The sequence below is a fragment of the Zalophus californianus genome, chromosome 10, assembly GCF_009762305.2.
Source record: "Zalophus californianus isolate mZalCal1 chromosome 10, mZalCal1.pri.v2, whole genome shotgun sequence".
Taxonomy (NCBI): Eukaryota; Metazoa; Chordata; class Mammalia; order Carnivora; family Otariidae; genus Zalophus; species Zalophus californianus.
In genome coordinates, this window is record NC_045604.1 from 113,569,138 (window position 1) to 113,595,642 (window position 26,505).

Genomic DNA, 26,505 nt, shown 5'->3' on the forward strand with positions numbered 1-26,505 from the left:
ACGCGCTGACCTCGCCCAGGTCATTGTGACCGCGTTTCACCCGCGAGGGAAGCGCGCTGGGCTGGAGCCCGCGCCAACACCGCAGGCGGCAAACACCTGGGAGACTCCGCCGGCATTCCTCCCGGCGGCGGGACGCGGCCACGTGACCCGGACGCAGCCAATCGGCGGCGCCGGCGCGGCCTCGGGCGGAGCACGCGCAGAAGCGCCCGCGCCATTGCCTTCCGGCGACGGCAGCGTCCGCGACGGTCTGTGTCCGGGTCACGTGTCCGCGCCCTCGCCCCGGGGGCGGCTGGGAAGTGGCTGGCGCCGACCTCCGCCTCCGTGGGGCACCGCCCGGGCCCGAGTGCGTAGTCGAGGTCCTGGGTAGCTGCGGGGTGCGGGAGCGGGCGCTGTGCGGCGGCGACAGGTGCAGGCGGGGGTCACCAGGGCAGCCGGCTTGTGGTCACATGTTTCCCGCTACAGCAGGGGCACCCGTCGGGCTAGTAGGAGGCAGCCGGGCGCTGGGGGCGCAGGCGGGCAGCGGGGGTGCTGAGGGTGTGGGCACTTGGGTTGCTGGGGGGTGCGGGTGCAGGGGGCTCTGGAGGGCCTGGGGGCGCTGGCCGGGGCCTGGGGGTGCGGGCGCAGGTGCTGGGGGGCCCGGGGCTGCTGGTGCTGGCGGTGCGAGCGCTGGGGGCGCAGACGCTGGGGGGGGGGCCTGGGGCTGGGGGCGCTGGGGGGGCCTGGGGGTGCGGGCGCAGGTGCTGGGGGGCCCGGGGCTGCTGGTGCTGGCGGTGCGAGCGCTGGGGGCGCAGACGCTGGGGGGGGGGGCCTGGGGCTGGGGGCGCTGGGGGGGCCTGGGGCTGCGGGCGCTGAGGGCGCGGATGCTGGGGGCGCGGGCGGGCCTGCCGGGGACTGTGTGCGCAGGGAGCCTGGCGTGCTTGGGTGTGGACTGGCTGCTAGTTGATGGCCGGGGGTGCCATCATGCACCTGGGCCACGCAGGGCGCGGGGCTCTAGGGCTCCGGTCTGAGGCATCCCACGCTGCCCGGTTGTAGGAAGATAGGGTCTTATCCTAGAGGAGTCATACACTCCCAGGTTAGCAGTGCCTAATCGTGGTTTTGGCACTACCTGTCAAGGGCTTCGAGTTGTACGTGAAACGTACAGTACACAGTAGTTTCTGAAACATCAATTTTACTTCGTGAGTAAGGGGAAGAAGTACACGCTCAAGCAGTTTGATGAGAGGGGCTGGTTGCTAAAGCTGTCGTCCCACCGTGAAGACCAAGGCCCCTTCTCAGGGATGATCAGGCTTCCCGGAGGGTAATTTCCAGCAGGCTGTTTACCTGTAAACAGCAGGATTGGTGTGTGTACTTATATTAAAACCAGAGTACCTCCTGCACGAACAGAGAGCCCACAAGGATTAAAATCGTAATCGAAATGCCTGTTGTTCGGAGACTCTGAAAAAGAGCCAGGGTCCCCCACACCAAACCCCTTAGTTCACCTTTGTTAATTTAAAAGGCCATTGTTGGTCCCCTGCTTCACATGTGCCAACACCACCACTTCTCTCTGCTCTCAGTCTTAGCCACAACTGTAAACTCACATTCTGAAGAACAGAAATATGAAAACTAACAGCCCTGGAGGAAGACAACACCTAGACTTCTACAAGATCCTTCCGTCTACGGTTACGCCTGCTGTTCCCCAACAACAGGCACCCTCGTGTCTCTTCAGATTACACTTTCCGAGACCAGAAAACCCTGCCCAGATGCCTAAGAACAAATCAGCACCTTGTCCTTGGCGTAGGGTCCGGCCTCAGTGTCCCAGCCAGCTCCTGAAACCATCCTTGGCTTATAGGAAGAGTCACAGGAGAGGCTCAGGACCCTGGGAACAAGGCCAAGGACAAGCCTAGGTCAAAGACGCGGCTGAGTGGAGGCTGGTGCTGGGCAGGCTGGGGACTCGGCGGCCTCCCTCTGAGATGCCAGTTGTCACCCACAACAGCACTGCCCATGGCCCCTGAAAGGGATTTTAAAATTCTAAATGACTCAAAGCCAGGAAAACAAACCACCCCAAGCAACATCCAGTAATTGTTTCTCTTACGTCGTCTATCACACGGGCAACGACTGGACGTCTAGATGACACTGGGTATTTGGAGAGTCCTGGAAAATGGGGAAAAGTCGGGAAGAAAGATCTATCGTTAGAGAAGACTTAGTTTTCCGAGCTGGTTGTAAGGCAACTGGCAGTGGACAGGCGGGTCTGTGTAAGGGGACATCCCACTTCCTGCTCTGGCTTGGAGGAGAGGCAGCCCCCGAGAGCACTCAGTCTTAGCTTCTGCCTTCCAAGCTCATCCCAAGATTGTTCTAAAGTTTCAGCACTTTCAATTATGAAAAAGCACACAAGATTCAGACAAACAGAAGTAGAGGAGAGAGTGGAACGGCCCCTGTGGATCTGCTCTGCCTGTTCTAGAGCCCTGCACTCCCACTGAAACCCTGGCCGCCTTAAGGCAGCGGATGGCTGAGAGAGCCACGCCCGCGGTGCGCCTCAGGGTCTGCTCCTCCCATTGGGGCGCGCTGTTCTGTCGGGTGGACAGCTTACTTATAACTGTTGATGGACGTTTGGGGCTGGAACGCAGCTGCTACGAACACTTGTGTTCACATTTTCATTTCTCAACAAAACAGCTTTTCTTGATAAACCTCCTGAATATCCTTGCCTGGAACAGGGCCCTGTTCTCTACAGAGGAAACAGGTGTGACCTAGGAGCTAAAAACACCACCAGTGTCCGTGGGGCTCAGCGGAGTTCTGTTTTTGAATAGGAAATAATACATGCACAAGAAAGTAAATTCAAAGGTACCAAAAGGCGTAGACTTAGGTCCCACTCCAGTCCCTGTCATGCAGGTCCCTCCCCAGAGGCCACCCCCGTAGTTTCTTCTGTACCCTTCCAGGAATAGTGTATCCGCGTGAGAGCGAGTCAGCGGCTGCTACCTCTTTCCTCCTTTTACATCTGGTTCATCCTATACAGCGTTGTGCTCCTTTTTAAAAAAGATTTTATTTATTTATTTGACAGAGAGACTCAGCGAGAGAGGGAACACAAGCAGGGGGAGTGGGAGAGGGAGAAGCAGGCTTCCCGCGGAGCAGGGAGCCCGATGCGGGGCTCGATCCCAGGACCCTGGGATCACGACCTGAGCCACCCAGACACCCCTAGTGTTGTATTCCTTGTTTATGATTATTAATGTATTTTAAAGATCATCCCATACTGGCACATAGGGGGCTGTCTCTGGTTATTAAAAGGTAGGGGTTTTATTTTCAACGAACTTACCCCAGAGAGATCTCATATTTTCAGTTAGATCACAGAAAGGAGATTTTCAAAGGAAGTAAACCTTGCCTTTGAACTATGGTACAGCAAGTAGACGAATCCTCTTTATGAAAGTAACTTTTTGAGCTTAAAATTTAGGAAGTGAAACTTGGGTTTAAAGCAAATATTTCTTAGATATAACACCAAAAGCATAATAAAAGACACTGATAAGTTCCTTTTAAACTAAAATCTTTTGTTCTTCAAGAAACCTTGTTAAAGAGTGAAAACAGGAGTGCCCAGCTGGCTCAGTTGGGGGAGCGTGCAACCCTTGATCTCCGGGTTGTGATCTTGAGCCCCATGTTGGGTGTACAGATTACTTAAAAATGAAATCTTAAAAAAAAGTGAAAAACAAGCTCCATGATGAGAGACAATATTTGCACATCATAGATGATAAAGCACTTGTATCCAGAATATGGGAACAACTCATATTCAATAGAAAACCTGATTTTTAAAAAAAAATGGACAAGGGTGGGGCACGTGGGTGGCTCGGTTGAGCGACTGACTCTTGGTTTTGACTCAGGTCATGATCTCGGGGTCGTGAGATCCAGCCCCATGTCTGGCTCTGCACTCAACAAGGAATCTGCTTGGGATTCTCTCTCCCCTCTGCCTCTGCCCTTCCCCCTGCTTGCGAGTGCGCATGAGCTCTGTCTCTCAAAATAAATAAATCTTTAAAAAATCGGCAAGAGATTTTAAGATATTTCACCAATGAAGAGCTACAGATGGCAAATAAGCACGTGAAAAAATATCAACATCATTAAACATAAAGGAAGTGCATACTAAAACCATATTGAAATACCACCACATTCCTATTACAATGGCTAAAACTAAAAAGGCCAATATATCAAATGTTGGCAAAAAAGAGAGGAACCAGGACTGTCATATGGTGCTGGTGGGTATATAAAATGGGAAATAGTTTGACAGTTTCTTAAAAACTTAAATAGAATCTAGTGTGGTCGCCATTCCCCTCCTTGATGTTCCCCTGGGAGAAATGAAAGTCTATGTCCATACAGAGACTTGTACTACCGTGTTGTGAGAAGCTTCTCTGTGATAGCTGGGGGCCAGGAGCCAACACGCGTCAGGGTTGCGGTGTGGCCATCCAGTGGAATACCGCTCAGCGACAAAAAGGAACGTGCTACCACCCATGGGCGCTACAATGTGGATGCATCTCAAAATAATTGTGCCGCATGAAAGAAGACCAAAAAGCCAAGCCGAAAGCACGTGCTGTGGAAGTCCAAAATGTGCAGGGCATACTCTAGTGACTAAACCAGACCAGAGTTGCCTGGAGGGGGTGGGGTGGGGGTGCGGGAGAGGGCAGGAAGAACCTTTGGGGTGGAGAGGTTCGTGGGTGCGCATGTGTCAGAACTTGTCAAACTGCACGCTTTAAATGGGTGCAGTGAACTGCAGGGCAGGCATCCTTCAATAAAGCAGTTAAAAACAGCAATCAATCCATCCATCAGGAGCTACAGACACATATCAAATGTGCCCTAGCAATTCTGCTCTGTGGAACCCACCTAAGACAACGGAAACATGCCCACACATGTCACAAAGCCCAGAGCAGTTTTATTCACTATGGCCTCAACCTAAATGCCCATCAACGGGTGAACAGAAAACGGAGTTGAGACCTCAAAGCCTAAAATGTTTATTATCTGGCTCTTGACAGAAAGGGATTGCTGACCCCTGAACTCGGCATGAATAAATCAATCACCTGAGAAACTTTGTGCTATGAGAAAAAAGCCAGACACCGAAGACCACAGACATGATTCCATGCACATGAAGCATCTAGAACAGACAGGTTAGAGACGGAAGCGGCTCAGCGGTTGCTCGGATGGGAATGCGGGCAGGGATCGGCGGCACCTGGCCCCGGGACGCTCTCTGGTGGACACAAGTGTTCTACAACAGCTCTGAAAACTTGCTAAAACTCACCCAGCTGTACACTTAGCAGGCTGACTGTCACAGTATGTAAGTACATCTCAGTGATACCGTCAACTCTCAGGGTCTACATTTTACACGTTCCTGTTCTCCGCCACTTGTACAGGAAAGTTAGGGCTCCACAAATAGTTGATTTAATTGAGCGTGGACAAGAATTTCAAAAAAAATTTTTTTTAAGATTTTATTTGAGATAGGGAGAGAGCTCACGAGCTGGGGGGAGGGGTAGAGGGAGAAGGAGACTCCCCGCTGAGCAGGGAGCCCGATGCGGGGTTCGATCCCAGGACCCTGGGATCATGACCTGAGCAGAAGGCAGATGCCCAACCGACTGAGCCATGCAGGCACCCCGAGAATTAAAAAAAAAAATTAAGAGGGACGCGTTGGTTCTCAGGTGTTTAGATGACTAACCTTTGTCAGCTGAGTTTTTGTGTCTTTCTCTGAACACAGCTACCTGTTGACACCATGCCAGGCAGCACTGATTCACTGTGATGCTCTGAATACGTCCCCTTAGAGACGTCCAGAAACCGGAATGCCGTGCTCATCTTTCTTTGGCAGCCGATGCCGGTGTCCAACCATGCCTGCCTTGTGTGTGTGACCTCCAGCCAAGTTGTCTGCCACCTCTGTTTGGTTCCCGTGACCCTTTGTGACTGATCAAAGATGGAAGCTGGAGCTCTTGCTGGACACGAAAATGCACTGTGCTCAGGGCAGGGTCCTCACAATTTAGGGGATCAGTCCCCTGGAGGGCTGGCCACTGGGTCCATCGCAGATCTGGGCTGAGGCCCCATAATTTGCATTCCTCACAGGTTTCCAGGTGATGCTGAGGAAGGAAACAGCAGAGGGTATAAGGGGGCCATCAGGGAACTGGTGGGTGATGTCCCTGAGGGCATCCTAAGCCCCCTGCAGCTGCGGTTGATCACAGAACAGGCTGACATCCTGTCACAGCTGGGATGGGAAAGCAGATGGGGCCTGGGAGGCAGTAACCTAAGTCTGTGGTGCAGATTCAGATCCCACCTCTTAGTGCAGGCCTGCCGTCCCCGACCAAACAGCCAGGCTCTCCTGCAGACGCCCTCCTGATGGGGTTTGGGGCGCCTGCCACCTGGCGTCCAGAAAGGGCACTACACCAAGCAGTGGGGGAGTGTCCGGGATCACTGTGAGATTTAGATCTAAGGGAAAAATTAGTGAATCTAAAAATGTCAATTAACTACCAAGCACATTAAGACAGGCGTACAAGATATTATAATAAATACTTTTAATTACATTTTCAAACACTTAAGCATAAATGTTAATATTTGGTTGTTAGAAAATACACACAATATTCCCCGCCCCCTGTGTTAACATAAATAATTGGGTTATGGAAATAATACCCATTTAAAATGAAGTTTTTTAGGCACTTGGGTGTAGAAAGTGCTAGAGAATAAAACCCAATTTTACTTTACTCCTACTTATAAGAGAGCAACCAAAATTTTATCTGATTAAATACTCTATTTTCAACATTGTTCGCATTACTGAGATAAGGAAAAAACATTGTAACAGAATGTATCCATATAGCATTTTGAGTTCCAGCATATTTTAAACAGCAAAAATTTAATTGATAAAAATTTCAAGTTCCTTTTAGTCTGTTCACTGTGATACTAAGTTTCAGTAGACACAACCCAAGGAAAGAATGAATTTCTTTTTAACAACTTTTGCTTTACAAAACAGTCTTGGTGGGGTGGGCATTTGCACAAACACATATCCTAACTCAAGGGCGCAGCAGGTGCATGTAGCTTTGAAACAAACAAACAGGCTGATTTGGCTGCCGGTGTCAGCAGATGCCATTTAGTTTTAATTTCAAATTACCTATAGATGTTTGGGAGATCTGTCATGGTATAAATAAGACCTAAATGTATAGAAGCCACAGAGTGAACATTATTTTGAAACTCCCGGGCTCGAGATCCATCTGAGGAGAATCCCGGGCACATTTCTTAGGGAATACATTCTTGCTATCAAAGTCTTGCTCGTGAATGTCTCAGGCTGTTGACTAAAAGGTGCCGTGCTGTGAGGTCTGAAGGCCACAGACTCCAGCCCGGGGAAGGACAGGAGCTGGGTCTCGCTCCAGGCTCCGCCGTCTGCGCTCCTCCGCCGTCCGCGCTCCTCCGCCGTCTGCCGTCCATGCTCACTGGGCTGGCGGCAGGGCCTGCAGGTGCTGCAGAAGCTGTTGGCAGTGGGCAGGAGAGCGGTGTTTGTGGACAACTGCCTCGGTCTCTCTCACCAGGAGCTCAGGGAACAGAACGCTGCCTGCTTTGAGGACCTCTGTAAAACAGCAACACACCCTTCAAACACCAGGAATCAATAGTAAACCAACTGCTGCTTATGGGAGTAAGCTGCACATTCCAGTTAAAACAGCTAGAAACAGAGCAGACTGCAAAGTGGGGCAAGTTATCCAGGACTCAGAGGCTGCGTGTGACCCAATGAGGAAGAGTCCATTCTCGGAGAAGACATAAGGATCCCTAATATGCACGTGCCTGATAACAGAGCACCAAAGTACACGAGGCCAAATGGTCAGGAGTGCAGGAGAAGCAGATGAATCCACACTGTAGCTGAGACTTCCACACCCACTATCAGAGTGGAGAGGCCTGCAGGCGGAAGGTCAGCGAGGATGTGGCCGACCTCCACAGCACCATCCGTTAGGGGCTATGACAGAGATCTGCAGACACCTCCGTCCAACAGCAGCCAATACACACTCTTCTCAAGCTCCCCTGCCACACTCACCAGATGGGCCACATTCTGGCCCATGCAAAAAACCGTAACCAATTAAAAAAAAAAAAGTCCTACAATGTCTGCTCTCAGACCATAATGGAATGAAACCAGAAATCAACAAGTGATCAACTGGAAAATCCCCAAATATTTGGAGATTAAACAACACATTTCCAAATAATGCAACGGTAAAAGAAGAAATCTGAAAAGAAACTAAAGATCATTTTGAACTGAATGAAAAGGAAAACACAACCAAAATTTGTGGGATGCAGTGAAAACAGTGCTTGGAGGGTAATTTACAGCATTGAATGCATATGTGAGAAAAGAAAATCTAAAAATCGATACCTTAAGTTTCTACCTTAGGAAACTAGTAAAAGAAAGACAAATCCAAGGTGAACAGAAGAAAAGAATAATAAGAATTAGAGTGGAAATCAGTGAAATTGAAGCAGGAAATCAATGGAGAAAATCAACAAAACCAAAAGCTGGTCCTCTGAACAAGTCGTGGCCCACAGACGTAAGGACCCCGATGAGGTGGGCTGATCCCTGGAAAGACACACAAGAACAGATGACCTATATCTATCAAAGAAATGGAATCAATAATTAATAACCTCACGAAACAGAAAGCACCACCAGCCCCGGATGGGTCCACTGGTAAATTCTACCAAACTTTCAGGAAGAAATTATACCAATTCTCCACACTCTATTCCAGAAGATGGAAGCTTCCTAACTCACTCTACGAGGCCAGCATGACCCTAGTACAAAACCAGACAAAGACATTACAAGAAAACTATAGACCATTATCTCTCATGAACCTAGATACAAAAATCCTCAACAAAATAGTAGCAAATAAGATCCAACAATGTATAAAAAGAATTATGCATGAACACCAAGTGGGGTTTATTCCAGGTGCACAAGGCTAGTCCAATATTTCAAAATCAATTAATATAATCCATTGCATCAATAGGCTGGAAAAGAAAATCACATGATCAGGGCGCCTGGGAGGCTCAGTCGTTAAGCATCTGCCTTCAGCTCACGTCATGATCTCAGGGTCCCGGGATCGAGTCCCACATCTGGCTCCCTGCTCAGCAGGGAGTTTGCTTCTCCCTCTCCCTCTTCCTGCTGCTCCCCCTGCACTTGCTCTCTAACGAATAAATAAAACCTTAAAAAAAAAAAAAGATAATGTGCAAATAAAACAAAGGTAATATATAAATAAAAGAAAATAAAACATAATAAAATAAATGGAGAGAGCCCATGTTCATGGATAGGAAGTCAATACTGTCACGATGCCAGTTCTCCCCAACTTGATCACAATCAAAATCCCAGCAAGTTATTTTGCAGATACTGACCAACTCAATCTAGAGGCCAAAGTCCCAGAACAGCCAGTGCAGCCCTGAAGGAGAAAAGCTGGAGGCCCGACACGATCTGACTTAAGACTTTCCATAAAGCCAGAGTAATGGACAGCATGGTCTTATTCAAAGAACAGACTGATGGACCAGAACAGAGCCCAGACGCAGACGCACAGTCCTCTAACCTTTGGTAACAGCAGCGGCGGCACGGGGGAGCCCGCAGCCTTTTCAGCAAATGGTCTGGAACAAGTGGATGCCCGTGTGAAGGGAGAGAGAGAGGGAGGGAGGGAGGGAAGAGAGGATCTCGATACAGACTTTCCATCCTTCCCAAAAATTAACTCCTGACATATGAAACTGGAAGAACGACAGTATCCCGGAAGAGAACTCGGGAGAGAACCAGTGCCCCTGGGTGCGGCGATGACTTTTATTTACTTAGGTCACTTGACTGCCATGCGTCCCCAGTAAATGGCCGTTTACGCCATTAGTGGAAGGGTTGTTCATCTGACCCAATAACCCACTTCTCTCTAAACCCGCCAGCTGTGGTCTCCGTGGGTCCCCTGGGACCCAGGTCAGCGGGACACACACAGCATGACTTGTGCACCCTTAATTATTTCTTCAGAGGAGATGGCACCTTTCTTTGCCTTTTCTATTGATGTGTGTTTTTCTTGGTAAACACTGCAGCCAGTATTTCTTCTGCTTCCTTTAGCTGTTTTTGTAGTTGCTGAATATCACTGTCTCTCTTCTCCACTTCCTTTTCTAAAACTTACATCCCTGATTAAGTGCCAATTTCATCAGTTCTTGAAATTCCCCATCTCTGTGAATTAACAACTCCAGGACCTGCTTTTCCTTATCACGCAACAACTTCTGATTTCTCGAAATTGCCAGCATTTCTCTAAGTTCTCTTGACAAGCTCTCGCGGGCTATTACCGCCGGCAGCTCCTTCTCCTTCTCTCTGCTCGGAGACGCCGCCATGCTCCCCACTGGCCCGTAGCCAGAGATTCTGGTGATGACTTTAGGCACAACACCAAAGGTACAATTCACAAAAGAAATAACCGATAAGCTGGATGTCATTAAAATTAAAAACTTCTACTCTGCAAAAAGCCGTATCAAGAGACTGAGAAGACAAGCCACACTGGGAGAAAATACTAACAAGACACATCTGATAAAGGACCGTTATCCAAAATACACAAAAAGCTCCAAAAGCTAAACAATATGAAAACAATGCAAGTAAGATACGTGCTGAAGACCTCATCAAGGAAGAGAGACAGAGGGCAAACACATCTGAGAAGACACTCCACCTCGAGTGTGCTCAGGGAGACACAGCCACACACCTGTAAGAACAGCCAAAATCCACAACACCGTCTCCCAGCAGATGCTGGAGAGGATGCGGAGCGGCGGGCTGCTGGTGGCAGTGCCAGATGGGGCGGCCACTTCGGAGGACAGTTTGGCAGTTTCTTACAAAACTAAATACAGTCTTACCACACGATCCAGCAATCGTGCTACTTGGTATTTACGCAAAGGAGCTGAAAACTTAGGTCCACACAAAAACTTGCATCCATATACACAGAGCAGCTTTTTCCATAGTTGCCAGTTTCATGTCCTTCAACAGTGGATGATCTGTGGTCCATCTAGTCAATGGATTACTAACCAGTGCTAAGAAGAAATGAGCTAGCAAGCTGTGAAAAGACATGTAAGCACCTTTAATGTGTATTAGTAAGTGAAAAAAAAAAAACCCAATCTGAAAAGGCTTCATGCTGCAGGATTTGAACTCTATGACATTCTGGAAAAGTGGTGATGGTGAAAGACCAGAGGCTGTCAGGGTCGGGGGTGGGGTTCGACACTATCAGGCTGCACACACAGGGCAGTGAAACCACTTCTGTGCGACTGTCACGGAGGATCCAAGTCATACATTTGTGCACACACACAGAAGGCACACCACCCAGAGTGACCCTCCTGTGGACCGTGGACTCTGGGTGCTGACGTGTCTGTGGGTCATCATTGCTGACAAATGGACCACCTGTGGGGAGGGATGCTGCATGTGTGGGGGGAGCGGGTATGTGGGAAACTTCTGTACCTTCCCTTCAGTTTAGCCGCGGCATGAAAACCATCCTAAAAATTATTACAGCATTTTAAAGTCATCTGATGCAGTACATGATAGTCACAGTGTGGACAAAAAGAACTTGAAAAAAGAACCTTCTTGGAGTTGTTAGTGGATCATGAAAATCTTTCAAAATCCCCGAGGGTGATGATTGTGTGGCATTTTGGCTTTAGAAACAGTTTTTGTGTTAGCAGATAAACTGGCTTAGAAAGACGATCAATTTTCTTATCACATTTACTGATGCTGATTCAGTCAACAAACGCCCACTGCAAGCCTACTACGTGCCAGGCACTGTGGATACAGCAGGCAAAAAAATCCATCCTGTGGATCCTTTCACATTTTAGTCTGGGGGCAGCAGATAAGAATCAGAAGGAAGAAGGAAATCGCAGTGTTGTTACTGGTCATCACTGCGGTAACTGGGCTGGCGGCGGCTGAACTCTGGGTGGGAAGGGACCCGGGGGGCACCGTGGGCCAAGGACTGGTGTCATCCACGCCATCTAGCAGGGCGACTCTGGCGGATACAGGCAAGCAGACTCAGGAGGTTTCTGCCCTCAGACGCAGGAGGACGGCATGGCCATTGGTGGCCACGGAGACAGAGCAGGGGGAGCAGGGGGCGCAGGGTCGGCGAATGGGGGCACCATCCCGGCTTGGTCTGCATGCTACGGCCTCCATGCCTGGCAGACCCTTGTGCCCTCTGAGGTCTGGGCACGTGTGTGTCTAGAGTTTGGGGGCAGACATCTGCTCTGGACTTCAATCTGGGAGTTGCCAGCACATGGGTGGCATCTGAAGTCAGAGAGGAGAAGAGGTCACCAAGACAGTGTGAGTGCAGAGAGAAGCAGCGGCCAGGTGGATGGGAGGAAACCAGGAGCCAGGGCGTCCTGGAGGCCACAGGACGGAGGTGGTGACCAGCGGTCCTGTGGAGTGCATGCAGGTGCAGGAGAGACCCGAGCAGCAGGCTGCCTTTGGCAGCAAGGCTCATGGGCATCATGACGGGAGTGGCTTTGGGGGGTGAGAGGGCACGCGGGAGCTTCACCTTGTCAGTGGGACAGAGCGAGGTCATCAGGCAGGAGGCCCAGGAGATGCGAGGGGTTAAGGGGAGCACAGAAGAGGAGAGCCAGTCATCCGGGAGACTGGAGAGGAGAGACTGGGGCGTTTGGGGTGTGTCCATACAGGACTCTAAACACGGCTGGCTGGCTGCTGAGATGGGACAGCAAAGGGGCAGGATGTGCTCGAGCCTGGAGTTGCCGTAAGCACCCCAAGGTCAGCGGTGCAGGGGCAGAGGCTGCAAGAAAGGAGCGGTGCGGTCGGCCTGCCGCCATGACTGCGTCACCTGAGTCCTAGCACGTCTGGAAGGTGGACGATGGACGGTGCACACACTGCCCCCTGGTGGGAACCACGTCGCAGGATGTGGAGATTCGGAGATGGACAGAACTCATCACTTCTCTCGCTGGAGAGGAAGGAGAGAGGAGAGCAAGGTGTGGGGTCTGTGAGAACTTGGCCGAGTAAGCCAGACCCCACACACGCACTGGGTATGGCTGTGGAGCGGAGCCAGGACACCCGTGTGTCCTCCAGCTGCTGGTGCTCGGAGAATAATGCCCAGCTGTCCGAACGGGCTGCACGGTCACCCACTCCCGCCTGCGACGGCCCAAGGTGGCGGCTCTGTGTGCGTGAGGGTCCCTGGGGGGTCCTGCGGGCCCTTGGGTCTGGGAGTCAAAACTGTGTCCATGACACTACCAGGCGCGGCTATCTGCTCACTGCGCGGCAGGAAGCAAGGGCTGGGGGGCCGTGGGGTCCACGAGCCTCCTGCCGCCACCAACGTCCGGCAAGTTCCCTCGAGAATGTCTTCAACAAAGCAGTAAAACTTCCTTTATTAGGTCAGTCCTCTGGCACCCAACTTCTAATTTAATTCATTAATTTAGAGTTGTGATTTTTTTTATTGACTTGATAACGCCTGCCTTTTAACTGGAACGTTTGGCTCATTAACATTCCACGAGCCTGCAGCTGAGGCTGGATTTGGTCTATTTGTTTGCTGTTTGTCCCTGTTCCTGTGTTCTTCCTGTCTGCGTTCCCTGACTTCTTTTGGGTTATATGCATATTTTTTACACTTTCACTCTAAGATCTACCGATTGGCGTTTTACTTCTACGTCTTTGCATTATGCTTTCCGTGGCTGTTGCAGGGATGACATTGAAGCCACGCTCCCCAGGGCAGCTGGGCCCGCCTTCTGAGCATCCTGGGCGGTGACGGGGTCACGGCAGGGGTGTGCCTGGGTCTCCAGGTTGACGCTTTTCCCGCAAAGAACGACCAACTGACAAAGGACGGGACACACTCAGCATAGGCACACTCGGGCACCCAGCAGAACCTCTGCTCAGAAATCAGTCCAGTGACAGCGTTTGTGACTTTTTAGCAGAAACTGTGAGTATAGGAAACTTGCTTCTGCCACCGTGAGCTAGACAGCTTCCTGAAGCTTTTCTTCCCAAGACTGTTCTGAGCTCCACGCTGACCAACGTGACTTCTGGACACGGCTGACATGCAGGACAGACCATCAGGCGTGAACATCGCCGGGGTCCACCCCCAGGTAGCCTTCGGGGGATGACCGCCTGTCCGGTGTGGGGCAATAGCAAAAAGCATGCCCACAACTACCTGAAATGGCGCCTCTCTCTTCCAGCTGCATACCTGCTTGAGGCCAGATTTTCTTCACGTTCTTCACCCAACGACACACATCACGGCCTCCAGAACGCAGAAGCTGTGCACACCTAGCTGTCTTTCATCGAGATTCGCAAAGAAGTAAAACAATGCCATTCTTCTTGCTCGTTATTTTGTTTTGGAAGATATATCTTTCAAAACCACATGTCATTTATGTTAATATACAATGGGCTTACTGTTACTCTAAACAAATTAATAAATATCTAAAATTTTTCTCAACTTTAACTTTTTTTTTAAAGATCTTATTTATTTGTTTCAGAAAGAGAGTGCGTGAGCGAGTGAAAGCATTGAGTGGGGTGAGGGGCAGAGGGAGAAGTAGGCTCCCACGCTGAGCAGGGGGCCCGATGTGGGACTCTATCCCAGGACCCTGAGACATGACCTGAGTTGAAGGCAACCACTTAAGCGACTGAGCCACCCAGGTGCCCCTCAACTTTACTTCCTAACACGGCAAATATCACAGGCTGTACCGCACAAGCACACTCGGGCACCCAGCCCTTGGGTCGGCCCTGATGGTCCAAAGGGGTCCCAAGGCCGTGGACCTGCTGCCCCGTGCTCGAAGAGCCAAGTTCCACGCACTCAAGACAGGTCTCAGAACCAAGCACACGTCACGCCATGCCTACCTAACACCGCGTCCTGGACAGCGCCCTCCGGGTCATCGAGGTACACGAGGAGCTCTCTGTACAGGAACTGAATGTTGCTTTGGTAGTAGGACTTCCCGTCGTCGTTCTGGATACATGCCAGCCACGAGACCAAGGCGGAGGTGGCCGCTAGCCTCACTTCGTGGGAAACGTCATCTAGACGCTTCAGGAGCTCTGGAGACAGGGCCGGACAGGACAGTGAGACAGAGGCCAGAGCAGTGACCTGACCCCACAGCGGTGGATACTCACCCTTGGGCCCCGGGAAACCCACATCCTGTCGGGAGACTGGTGCTCACATGCAAGGGGCTGGGGGCAGCTCCCGGTGTCCTAGGACCCCTCGACTGCACTGGCCAGAGGGTGGACACTGGCCAGCGGGCGGCAGAGTGCCTGGCCCTGTGCCTGCCGTGTGTGTAGGCAGGCCTGAGCTGCTCTGTAGCTGTTTCCTCACCTGCGAGGCAGCCCCGGGCCCTCTGTAGCTCCGAGACGCTCAGAGTCTGTCACCACGGGCATCACGGACACCTGGCTGCCCCGGCCCCTTGACATGCAGATGGCCCTCCCCCCAACACTGCGGGCTCTAGGGAAAGAGTTCGGGGCCTGGTGAGGTGACAGCCAGCACCTGCATCAGTTTTGTTTCTGCTGAGCTCTGGGGCCGGACCACCTGGCCGCTGAAAACAGTAATCATCTCTCCTGTGGGTAGAAACTCTCACTGTTAACGGGTGAGGTTTTCATCAAATGTACATTTTTCTCACCCAAACTACAAGAAACCTCTGGCCCTTGGTGGGTGTCTCTGGAGACTCAGTGAGCACGACAGGAGGTGGACATCGGTGGGGAGCAGGACAGTAGCCTCACTTGGCGGGAGGCCTGTCCCCTGGACGCAGGCATATAGGGCCTTGGGCTTGCGCGGTTCTGCTCTCAGTACGTGGCTCTTGGCTTCCTGATGGGCGTTAACTTGTGGGAGGTGCTCTTTCCTAAGGTTCTGGGCCTCATGGAAGCAAACCTTGTAGAGACTGAAGGGGCGCGGCCAGCACCACCTCACCCAGTCCTGGGATGGCCAGCGAGCATACCATCACCCGCGTCTCTGGCAGGGATCCCTCCCTTGTGCTCACTCCCGCCAGCACGGGACAACGTTGGGTGGTGCGTTTTCCTGTGATGCTGACTCCTAACCCTCTTGTTTTAAGTAGAAGAGATGGCCTGGAAGTTCACTTCTGGGATCGTTGGGGGTCAGCCGTCATGGGCACCGGCTGGCTCGGGAAGACAGGTGGCTCACGTGGAGCCTGTGCTGGGTGCACGCATCCAAATCGTGGGAGGTCTTAGGGCACATCTGCCCTCTGCGGCCACGCAGCCATACTTCTGTAAACACACCGCTTCCAGGAGCACGAGCTGCTGCCACAGAATAACAGAGCCCCTGAAAAAATCCTTCTGGACTTAACCCCAAATACCCCCAAATGAGCCATCTTTCCACTGGCTTGTGTTTTAAAAAGTGAGCAAAATCCCAACAAGTCCAGACAGTCCACAAACCAAACGCCGGCTGGATTTGCTCACAGACAGGAGTGTAGAGGTCATCAGTTGTTGCAACGGAAACAAACACAAAAGCAAAACCTAACTTGTAAGAATGCACAGGAAAGGGGACTTTGACTTCAGGTTTCATCAAGATGCACGGTCTGCAATTCTGGAACATTCCGGGCCACCACCTCTTCTGACGTTGGCCGTCCGTCCACCCGTCCCTCGTTCCGGAGCTCTGTGTGCACAGCCCAAGCCTCTCCGCACAGACACGCGTCTTCCTCTCACGGAGTCTGCCCTCTCCCGTGTTTGGTCTCGTGCACCCAGCGGCCCCACTTTGAATCTCATTTTCAGGAATTCTTCTGACCACCTTTTAGAATCATGAATTAGGCCACCTGCTGCGGCCCAGGGAAGGGACAGGTGCCGGGGCTCAGCTGTGTGGCTGTGATCGGGCGTAGGAATCGAGAGCCGCAGGTGTGTCCGGACACTGCAGCCCCAGCTAGCGCCAACCCCACTCCTGCGTCTCCACAGGGCCCCTCCCTGGGGTCTCTGCGCGGCATTCAAGAAGGTCTCTGGGGCTCTTCCTCGGTCGCATCTTGGTTCCCGTTTGCATTTCTGTTTGAACGTGGAGGTGGGTTCTAGAATTCACATCTTCCCTCCCGGCGATGGGGGTATCTGCCATCCTTCTTCCTGCTGGGTTTTCCTGGTGTTTTAGGGACTCTCTGCATCTGCTACTCTGCTCCTGCATCTGATATCTGACACTCGCCCGGTGCCTGGGCTCCAGAAGGGCGGAGATGCGGGATTTCAGGCATGGCTGGGTGCCTGCCCTTGCACCACGGGACCCCTGCCATGCGGCAGGGCTGTGCCCCCAATTCCCGGGCACCCAATTCCCGGGCACAGGCCACCCTGTTTCCTGTGCTATGCTATCTACCCACAGACGGTTCATCCGTCACGGCCGCGTTGGGACTCAGCACCGACCTGACTGGGAGTCAAAGGAGCAGTTCCTAGTTTCCCTATAAAAGAAACAAAGAAAAACGTCCTACCAGGGTAAATCTTGATGAACTTATCTGGATCGCCAACACCACTGGAGGTTTTTAGAAATCTGTTAATAATTTGGCACGAAATTAATCGAGTCATCTGGGAGTCTTCCTCCAGGGTGGTTAGAATGTCCAGCATCAGCGTCTCCTGCACTTCCCAGATCTGCAACGAGAGGACACGAGGGATTGGTGACGGGCCCTGGCCCGGTGAGGACACTGCCTGGGATGTGCCGTGTGCACCCTGCCTGTCACAGAAGGAGCCTGGCTCTCATACAAACAGAAAGGAGTCTGGAATACCATCTGAAATTTTTACATAAGAAAACCTGAACCTTGATTTTAAAATCTGGATGACTTGAATAATTTTGCTTAACTTGGTGAGTTGATAAATCCATTGTTCACACAATCTTAGAGAGACACAGATCCTACATATTCTGCTCCTTACTAGCATGGTGTCTACTGTGTCCAACGAGATTTGGAGAATGCTGTAACTTGGATCGGGGTGGTTCAGCGTAGCAGGAAGTGGAGCCTGTGCATTAGGCAAGCCCTTGGCCAGGGTGTGCAGACGTGGGGCTGAGCACAGTGACAGCAAGGCCTTCAAACTGCTGTCCCCGTTGCCCTGACAGCAGCACAGAAACCCTGAGATCTGCCCAACTCAGGGAGGTTCCTGCGGTTACACTCTCTGCTCTGCAAAAGCAACACTCAGCATGTAAGCCCAGGAAAACCCCCGATGATCAAACACAAGCTGCTGCCTGTGGGGCACACTGGCCCACAGCCCCCATGCTCCCTCCCCTCCGTGGGCTGTGGAACGCGGGGTCTGGCAGCTGCGTGTGTGTGCACCCCTCCTGCGGCAGGTGCCCCTGGGAGCCCCACCTGCTTCTCCGACAGGACGTCGCTGCTGAGGAGCGCCCAGAGGCAGGACACGGCTGCCGTGCGGATGGCTGCAGCGGTCTTCCCCGCGTGCCACTGCAGGTTGGGGACCAAGATGTCTTTTGCCACAGTGTTGAGATAGTGGTGAAACTGCCTGGGGCAGAAACACGGAACACAGGTGAAGAGGAGAGAGCCAGAACCAGCGGGCCTTGGCTTCCCTGGCGCAGGTGCCCTGCGGGGCAGGGAGAGCCCTGTGGGGGAGCGGACAGCCTTCTAGGGCTCCTCCTGTCCTCTGCTGGGCCCAGGGCATGTTCTGAGCCTCCAGGGTGCCCCCACCCCTCTGCTGCAGGGGCTTTGCCTGTCCCTCCTCCTGCCTCTGAAAGCGGAGGTGTGAGGTGACCAAGCCAGCAAAGTCACTTGCATGTGTGTCCATCCTACACACACCGCCCCCAACCGTCCCCCGTGGGCACACACCCCTCCATCCAAGGGGAGGGCACCGCAGGTCTGCACCCGGGGCTTGAATGCCAGCAGTCAGGGCACGTCGTCTCAATGGTAAACTCCCACATCCCAGTTGGCCTGGCCGGCGTGGGGCCACACGCTGAGCACCCCATTAAAAGCTGCACAGAGGAACACCAGAGCGTCCTCACAAATCCCACTGCGCCTCCACCGTTACATCGAAACACATGTGGATCAACAAAGAATCCATCAACTTATTTCTGAACATTATTCCAAAGCATATTGCAAAGGTGGCTCCCATCCCAAATACCAGCTGGTCTTGGATTCTGAAAAGGTAAAGCCTCCAGGGCGAGGCCCGAGCTGCGCAGCACCCTGGCTGCTCCCCATGTCCTGCGGCCGTCCCTCTGGTCTGTCCCCGGCCTCGTCCCCCACTGACCCTCCCTTCTGCGGGAGGCTCCACCTGCTGGCTTCCAGCAGGGGGCATCCCAGAACCAGCGATGCTGGTAAATGAATGACTCTGGTCTGAGCCATTTACACACACAGGTGCGTGCGCACGCACGCTCACACACACACACACGGATTAGGTTTTCCATATGATCTTTAACTTTTATGCAAAGAGCTGCTGTTTCTTGCAAAGTGATTCACAAGAGGTCTCTTTAGAAAGACCTAGCCCCCAGTGCCGACCCCCGAGGTGTCCAGGTCAAGTGGCTGGAAAAGTGGAGCGCCAAGCGCTGGCCCGACTGCCACTCGGCCGTGGGCCACCAGGCAGGCCCCATGTGTAGCCTGGGTCAATCAGAACCTGCGCTGGAAGCAGCGACACATCACAGAGGAAGACGCAGCACCTGACTTTTTGGAGCGGCGCCTCCTGTGTAAGGGAAGTTGTACAAGGGTTTGCAGCTGGGTCCCTGCTGGAATGAGCGCACCGCCCAAGGAGACCGTGGGTGCGTTACTCCTCAGCCCCGGCCACCTTTGCAGGCAGCACTCTGAAGACAGACCTCCTACCACCCCTTCCCCAGTCCTCAGTCAACCTCGAGGAGCAGACAGAGTTGAGGTGGTGGCCAACAAGGCCTGTTGCACATCCATAGACACCCTGGAGAGCAGAGGCTGTGTGCCTGGGGGTGGGGATGGTACCCAGGGCCCATGCTTGGGGGCGCTCTGTGGGAGGAGCAGCCCGTCCATGGAGGGGACCCCCCAAAACAGCACTTTCTCACACTGAGAAGCCCCGTCTCGTCACTGTCAGATATTCGTGAGGCTGAGGGCCCAGGGCAGCCCTCTCAGCACCTGCCCTCTGAGCAGGACCTGCAGACGGCCAGTGGACACACTCCAGCATCAGTAGAGGGTCAGCGAGGCACCCCAGGGCTCCCCTTGCCTGGGGGTTGCTCAGGCCCCTCGCGAGGACACGGGAGCACAGGCTCTGGGGCGGCAGGCAACCCGTGCCCTCACACCCTTGTGGCTCATCCAGGGTGGAGCTCTGCCCAGGGCGGCACTTTGTTTTTATGGCTCTTGCAGGCTCAGAGTTCGTGCTGACGAGCAGGACACAGAATTCCCTGCAATTCGATGGGCCGGCAGAGCTCACAGCATGCGTCCTAGCATGCTAGTGACACGGCAGGACGCCGCTCCTGACAGACATGCTCCTTTTCCGAGGGGACAGGGACCCACACGCCTCATCACCCTGCCCTCCCCTGGCACCCAGCTCTGCTCTGGACGGGCCTCGGCCCTGCTGTGGATTCAGGTTGCCCCCTTCCCTCCCGCCAGCATCCCTGTCTCCTCTCCCTCACTGAAGAGCCGTCACGTTGGAGGCCCTTCACGGGTTTGTGTGGACAGAAGGTTCTTCTAACGCTTTAACCACCAATGGTGAGTCAATCCATTCTGTTAGGTTTGAAAGGCTTTTAAAACTGAGAACACCTAATGTATAAACCATTAATAGTTAATGTTCCCTAAAACCTCTTCATTTGATGGAATTTTAATGGCCACATGAAAACGACTTTGACTTCGTGTCTGTCCGGGTGGGCGCTCATTGCCAGAGCCGTCTGTTTACCCAGGGAGGGCGGCCGGCACCAGAGCCCAGGGGTGACCCAGCTCCGGCCCGAGAGCACCCCGCAGAGGCCGGAGGCTGGGCAGACCTACCCCTGGGAGTCGACGGTCTGCTTCGCGCTCAGCAGCACCCGCGACAGGGAGGAGAAGAGCCTCAGGCGCATCTGTGGGTCTCTGGCTGGCTGGAGGCAGCTCCTGAGGATGGGAACGAGGTGGGGCAGCACTTCTCCCAGCGCTGGGCCTGGAAAACACACACGCGGTACCCACAGGTCCTGCTCGCGGTCAGCGGGCCCCACCACAGCACGCGGGCTCGGGAGAGGGGCCGTCAGTGCAGGCGGAGCCACGGCCTGTCCCACCACCTTCCCCTCCTTTTAGATCGTGGGTGTCATTGTAAAAGAAAACATTTAACTCCCAAAATCATGCTAATCATTCCATATGGAAACTTATTTCCTTATATTTTTTCCAGATTCTTAAAAAAAAATTCAAGTCAAGCAATATTTTAAACATCAACTAAAATAAATTATTCAGAACACGTAAGGTGTTTAATATTTGCCCCTACACTTGGCAACCATCGCTCTTCTCAAGCTTGCTGCTGGGTGGGCACTGGTGCAGGTCTCCCCAAGCTAGCAGGGGCCGAAGACACGCGGAATGACCCTCAGTATCTGGAATCACGCTGAGTCGTGATTGGAATAAACAGTCCCCGGGGTGTAGACACGCACTCTGATCGCATGGACATGGGTCATGGAGCGCCGCCCAGACAGCCCCCCCCGCCCCCGCCGGCATTCCACAACCAACAGGGCCACTCCCGGCCACCCTGCTCATTCTGCAACGAGCCTGAGAACAAGCAAAGCAACTGGGGTCTTCTCAGATGCTCCAACTCAAACCCGGCGTCAAAGCTGCAAGATGGAAAAGCAAGGGGCTCGTAGGTGGCTCAGTCAGTGAAGCGTCTGCCTCCAGGTCAGGTCATGATCCAAGTCCTGGGATCGAGTCCCACATCGGGCTCCCTGCTCAGCGGGGAGTCTGCTCCTCTCTCTCCCTCTGCCGCTCCCCCTACTTGTGCTTGTGCCCTCTCTCTGGGTCATAAATAAAGAAATAAAATCTTAAAAAAAAAAGATGGAAAAACAAGGCCTTTCGTTAACCTGAGGCCAGGTGTGGGTTTCGGGGAAGAAAGAGAAACAAAACCAGACAGGACGTTGTGGCCTAGGAGCAGGACACCTCCAGCTCGGGTGAGCGCCAAGGGCTCACACACCCTGTGGTGTATTTTCCTTCAATATCGCACAGAAGGCCAACGTCCAGATGATTCTCACTGGAGGAGGACAGCAGGGTCATTCAGGAGTAGTTACCGAGCTACTGCTTTCTCACAAAACACAGAGAAAATGCACCAGCAAAAGGACAGAGGCGTTTCCGTGAACGTCTTCCTGCCCCTCCTGTAAACACACTTCCAGCTCACACACGGTCTCCTCTTTACCAGCTGGGCACCAAAAATCCATCATTTTTAGCATGTCAAGTCTTTTAAACGCTCTCTGTAAAAATGAGAAAAAAACCCATCCAAACTACAGGGCGTTTGTCCGCACTAACGGTATAAAAAGATGGGTAAATCTGAGCTCCGGCAGAAAGTCCTTAAGGACTGCATGGCCCTGGAGAGCTGAAGAGCAATACCCACGACCGGCGTGTGCGGGCATGCCCACACCTCCCAGGTCGCAGGGCATCTGGAAATGAGCCCCTCCAGAACACACAGGATGCTATCAAACAAAGGGAGCAAATACACTATATTTACACTCTGAGAGAACACTTGATTCATTGAAGGTAAAGTGCAGAGTGGCCGGGCCTCCCCCAGGCCATCTGCTGCCCCTGCTGTGGCCAATGGCCCAGCTTTTCCTGATCAGTCCCAACAGCATGTGGGTTTGCAGCCTCTGGCTGCTTTCTAAATTGGGGAGGGAAGCTGCTGATCAGGGTCTGAGAGTAAGTTTTGTTGTTTTTTTTCAAGAATCATCTTTTAGAATGAAGTATGTCCAGTGAAACCTTCTCCACGACTGGTCCGAGAGAGGAATTTCTACAAGGCAGGGAGGAGGCATGGGTGTGAGCATGAGCTTTGCCCAAGGAAATGTTCTTCCATCATCCCCGCGGCCTGGCGGGGATGGGCGTGGGGGCCCACACAGAACGCCCGTTTGCTGCGCTAAGTTCAACAACGCTGAGGCATCCCTAAAGAACACGGGCTACAGAGGAGGAGGCCTTGAGAAATCACACCTTCGAGGCTTAACATCAAAACCATTTGCCTGGCAGACTTTGAAGATCCCTGTTACATACAGTCTTCAAAAATAATGTTCTTGCATTTTTAAAATTAAGGTTTCGGTTCTCAAAATGCTGGTTCCCATGGGCCGGAGAGACTGAGTCACCCACGGTTCAGCTGGCTTGTGGCCTCCTGGTTCAGCTGGGAGCCTCCTGGCGTGGCCTGAACCAGTCTGGGCGTGGCGGGAACTCACCTGCGTGGGTGACCACGACGTTGAACTGCAGGAGCTCCACGGAGTGGATGGTCCAGTCATGGTGCGAAGCCGCCACCCACTCCATGAGGGGGCCCACGTGCTCTCGGTAGAGATCCTGGCTGCCGTCCACATCCTGCACTGCGGCCAGTGCGTCCATGGTCTCCTGAACCTGCAAGTGTGAGCCACAGGCTGGGAAACCCCGCTCTTAAGGGTCAAAAGCCCCGTGGAGACCCATCCTTATCATCAGAGAGTGAGAGCCGCTCAGGCCAACCGGAAACACTCCACCGGCGAGGAAGCGTGACATGAGCAGCCCCTGGAGGGCCTGCTGCGGTGAGGATGGCAGGAGCCCGACTGACAGCCACTGTGCACACTGCGTCAATGCCATCTGGATAACAAGTAACAATACAGACAGACGTGTGTTTACGAGAGATTCAGCCACCGTGCCCTCATTCTGCACAATGCCAGGGGCGCCTGGGGACAGCAGGCTTCCTGGGAGACCGCCCTCTTCTGGGGGTCCGCATTCCCCTCTGCGGCGGGAGAGCTGGGCGCCAGGTGGCAGCAGGGCACTGGACTGAGCAGACATACACAATGCTGGCCTGAGATCACCATGTGACCGGGCCTTCCGGTGGACACAACTGCCCTCTGGGGGGACAGAGGGCAAGGGGACCAGAAACAGGCCAACAGCCATCCTCCCAGCCTGCAGCCTGACGGCTGGCCGGTTTCCTCCGCTCGGGTCCCAGGCACGCAGCTCTGTTTGTGGCCCTGTACTGACAAGCGGCCTGCTAAGATATGTGCCCTTTGGAAAGTTTTTTTTTTTTTAATTAGGTGGGGGTGCACCGTTCCTGGAAGTACTGCAATACCAGGTGCATACGTGGAGTGGACAGAGCAAGCTCCTATTCCATCTTCCTGCTCCAAGAATCCATTCAATATATTGTCCTCAGATAGAGAACGTATCAGATATTAAACTGTTAAGAACAGACACTACACTTGATCTTAGCCAAAAGGCTGAGAAGCGATGGAAAGGTTGTTTTTACAGAGAGAAAACAAAGTCTGGAGGCCCAAGAAAGGAGAGGGAGGGCAGAGGGCCTCCTGGTTACGGGGTCCCATGACGTGCCCGGGCGCCTCTCCATCATGCGGGTCAGCCCCTAGAGATCTGCCCGCGGCTGGCGAGAGAGAGCCAGAACGAAAACCACACTCTCCTGGAGAGGTGGCAAGACACCGGCCTCCTGATGGTCCCAGAGCCCAAGGGAACCTGGACATCAGAGTTTTTAAAGCTCAGACCCAGAGGGGAAGAAACAGAAGTAATTCTGCAAGGCTGGCCCGTGATTAGACAGGAAATCACGACGCCATCTTCCCTCCGGGCTGTCGGTCACATATGTGTTTAACCACAGAGATGAGGATGGGCTCCTGTCCTGTCCGCCTGTCGGCAGCTGTCCTGACCTCTGCGACACAACAAGAAGCAGGCAGCTGGGGCTTTTCCAGAATCCTGGGCACGCCTACGGCCACCTCATGAGCGACTCATCCCAAATGTCCCATACACTCCTCCACCTTGCTAGTCAGCTGAGTCAGGTGAGCCCGAGGCTTTGGACTCAGAGCAGGAGGATTTCTAGACAGCGGTTCCGTCTGCTCAGAGATGAGCACCTTCCTGAGCATGAGCTCCATCACCCACACAGCAAAGCGGGGGTTCCCTGCAGCCTCACCTTGTCGCTGAGGCCCGTGGCACCCGAGAGGGCCATGACGGTCACCAGCACCTCCATGAGCTGTAAGCTGCACCCTCTGCAGTCTTCCTGGCACACAGAAGCCAACGTCCGCACGCACAGCAGTAGGTGCTCCCCATAAAGGCGCTGTGAAGAGAGCAGGGAGCACCATGAGCCAGCTCTGCCCCCACCCACACGCCCCCTGCCAACACCCCTTTCCCACCCCACGGCTCCCCAACATCCCCCCTGACCCTCTGCCCCCCTCTGCTCAGGTCCTGCCTCCCTCCACCCCAAGGCTGCCCTTCTCCCTTCCCCTACCCTGCCCCCCACAGCCCCCCAGGTCCAGCTTCCCCACCCCCACCCCAGGGCCCCCCCCCGCCCCCCCAAGGTCCAGCCTCCTCCCCACCCCTGCCCCAGGGCCCCCCTGCTCCCTTCCCCCTTGCTCCCCCCATCCTGCCCCCCGGCCCCAGGGCCCCCCTGTGCCGCACCCCAGTTCCCAGCTCCCTCTCCCTGCCCCAGGGCCCACACTGACAGGACACAGCACACTAGGGCCACAGATTGAAACACACGGACCACAGGAGTACCTTCTTTCATGGAAAACTTTCATGGTGTTCTTTACCAGGGGAAACTGAACATGGCCCAAGAAAGAGATGCTTAGCAGTCTCTTGGTTACATTTAAAGACGTTCTTATGCATTAGCCACACATCCCGTAAAATTCACAAGGGAAACGACAGGGCATCTTGGAGCCACCTGCAAACACTCAGCCCTCTCAGCCCGCCCCCAAGGTAACAGAAAAGGTGGAGGAAGTGGACAGAACAGAAGCCCCAGAGCCCATGGCCACTGAGGCTGGGTGGGGGCATGTGGGGCTTCATCCGCTATGCCCTTTACTGCTATGTGTTTCTGAGTCTTTCTGTAATAGTAAGTTTAAAAAATAAAGAAATACAATTCTGTGGTTCAGGACATGCTTCCTGATGGATGGTGACAACAAGGGGGCAGCTCAGCCAGGTCTATCCAGCCGGCCGCTCACCTCCCGGACTGCAGCCTCATCAAACGTGGGGCAGGACCCCTTCCCGCCCATGTCCGCGTCTGCTCCTCACATACATCCCTCCACGTGTGTGCCTCACGAGGGTTTCACAAAGGACAGAAAGGGTGGTGCTCACGAAGCAGTGGGCTGGCACTGAAGTTGTACACGCACGCGGTCTCACTAACAAGGGCCCGCGCACAGGCGGTTCTGGACTTCTGTGGCTCATGCACAAGTGACATAAATCGCAGGACTTCAAACAAAGAATTCATGCTGGATCACAGAGGAGTGTGGCCCACACACACCCGACTGCTCACGTGCAGCATGGGAGGTGGCCTCGAGCGATGGCGTCCAGCTCCCCTGGGGAAGCCAGGCCAGTGTTTAATTCACATTCTCACGTGTCCCATGGCCCGATTTCTTCTAGACCTGGACGGGCAGCCACCCAGTTTCTAAGGACGTGATTTCAGCTCATCTCTAGAACGGCCTATACTAAACGCTTATGGAGGAATCACTTTCAGTTAGGAAGGGATTCAGCTCCTGAGATGTGAGCCACTATTAGCGTGGGTGGGCTGTCGGGGCTGGCGGTCGTGGGGTGCGCCGGACCCAGAGCCAGCGAGGAGCCTCATGCTTTCACAGATGTCCC

At 53.5% G+C, this 26,505-nt stretch overlaps 1 protein-coding gene, 1 long non-coding RNA gene and 1 other non-coding gene across 4 annotated transcripts in view; 1 reads left to right on the plus strand and 2 right to left on the minus strand.

Annotated features, from left to right (window-relative positions):
* Positions 1 to 264: 264 nt before the first annotated feature.
* Positions 265 to 6,341, plus strand: LOC113932162. 2 transcript variants are annotated; one of them, XR_003522963.2, is made up of 3 exons: positions 265 to 343; positions 4,980 to 5,278; positions 5,693 to 6,341. It is a non-coding gene; the product is annotated as an uncharacterized LOC113932162 (long non-coding RNA). The 2 variants fall into 2 exon arrangements; XR_003522962.2 differs by having other exon boundaries at positions 282 to 406.
* A 134-nt stretch (positions 6,342 to 6,475) lies between these two features.
* The window catches only part of DNAAF5 (dynein axonemal assembly factor 5), a 47,227-nt gene continuing 27,197 nt past the window's right edge, over positions 6,476 to 26,505 (minus strand). The window contains exons 7-13 of the mRNA XM_027610763.2: positions 24,845 to 24,988; positions 23,145 to 23,313; positions 20,755 to 20,902; positions 18,175 to 18,325; positions 17,311 to 17,467; positions 14,750 to 14,941; positions 6,476 to 7,537 (exon numbers count right to left, since the gene is read on the minus strand). Of these exons, the coding sequence (XP_027466564.2) occupies positions 7,401 to 7,537; positions 14,750 to 14,941; positions 17,311 to 17,467; positions 18,175 to 18,325; positions 20,755 to 20,902; positions 23,145 to 23,313; positions 24,845 to 24,988 (1,098 nt within the window). The 3' untranslated portion in view covers positions 6,476 to 7,400. The remainder of the gene's footprint in view (positions 7,538 to 14,749; positions 14,942 to 17,310; positions 17,468 to 18,174; positions 18,326 to 20,754; positions 20,903 to 23,144; positions 23,314 to 24,844; positions 24,989 to 26,505) is intronic.
* LOC113933802 lies at positions 23,971 to 24,161 on the minus strand. Its single transcript, XR_003523507.1, has one exon. It is a non-coding gene; the product is annotated as a U2 spliceosomal RNA (small nuclear RNA).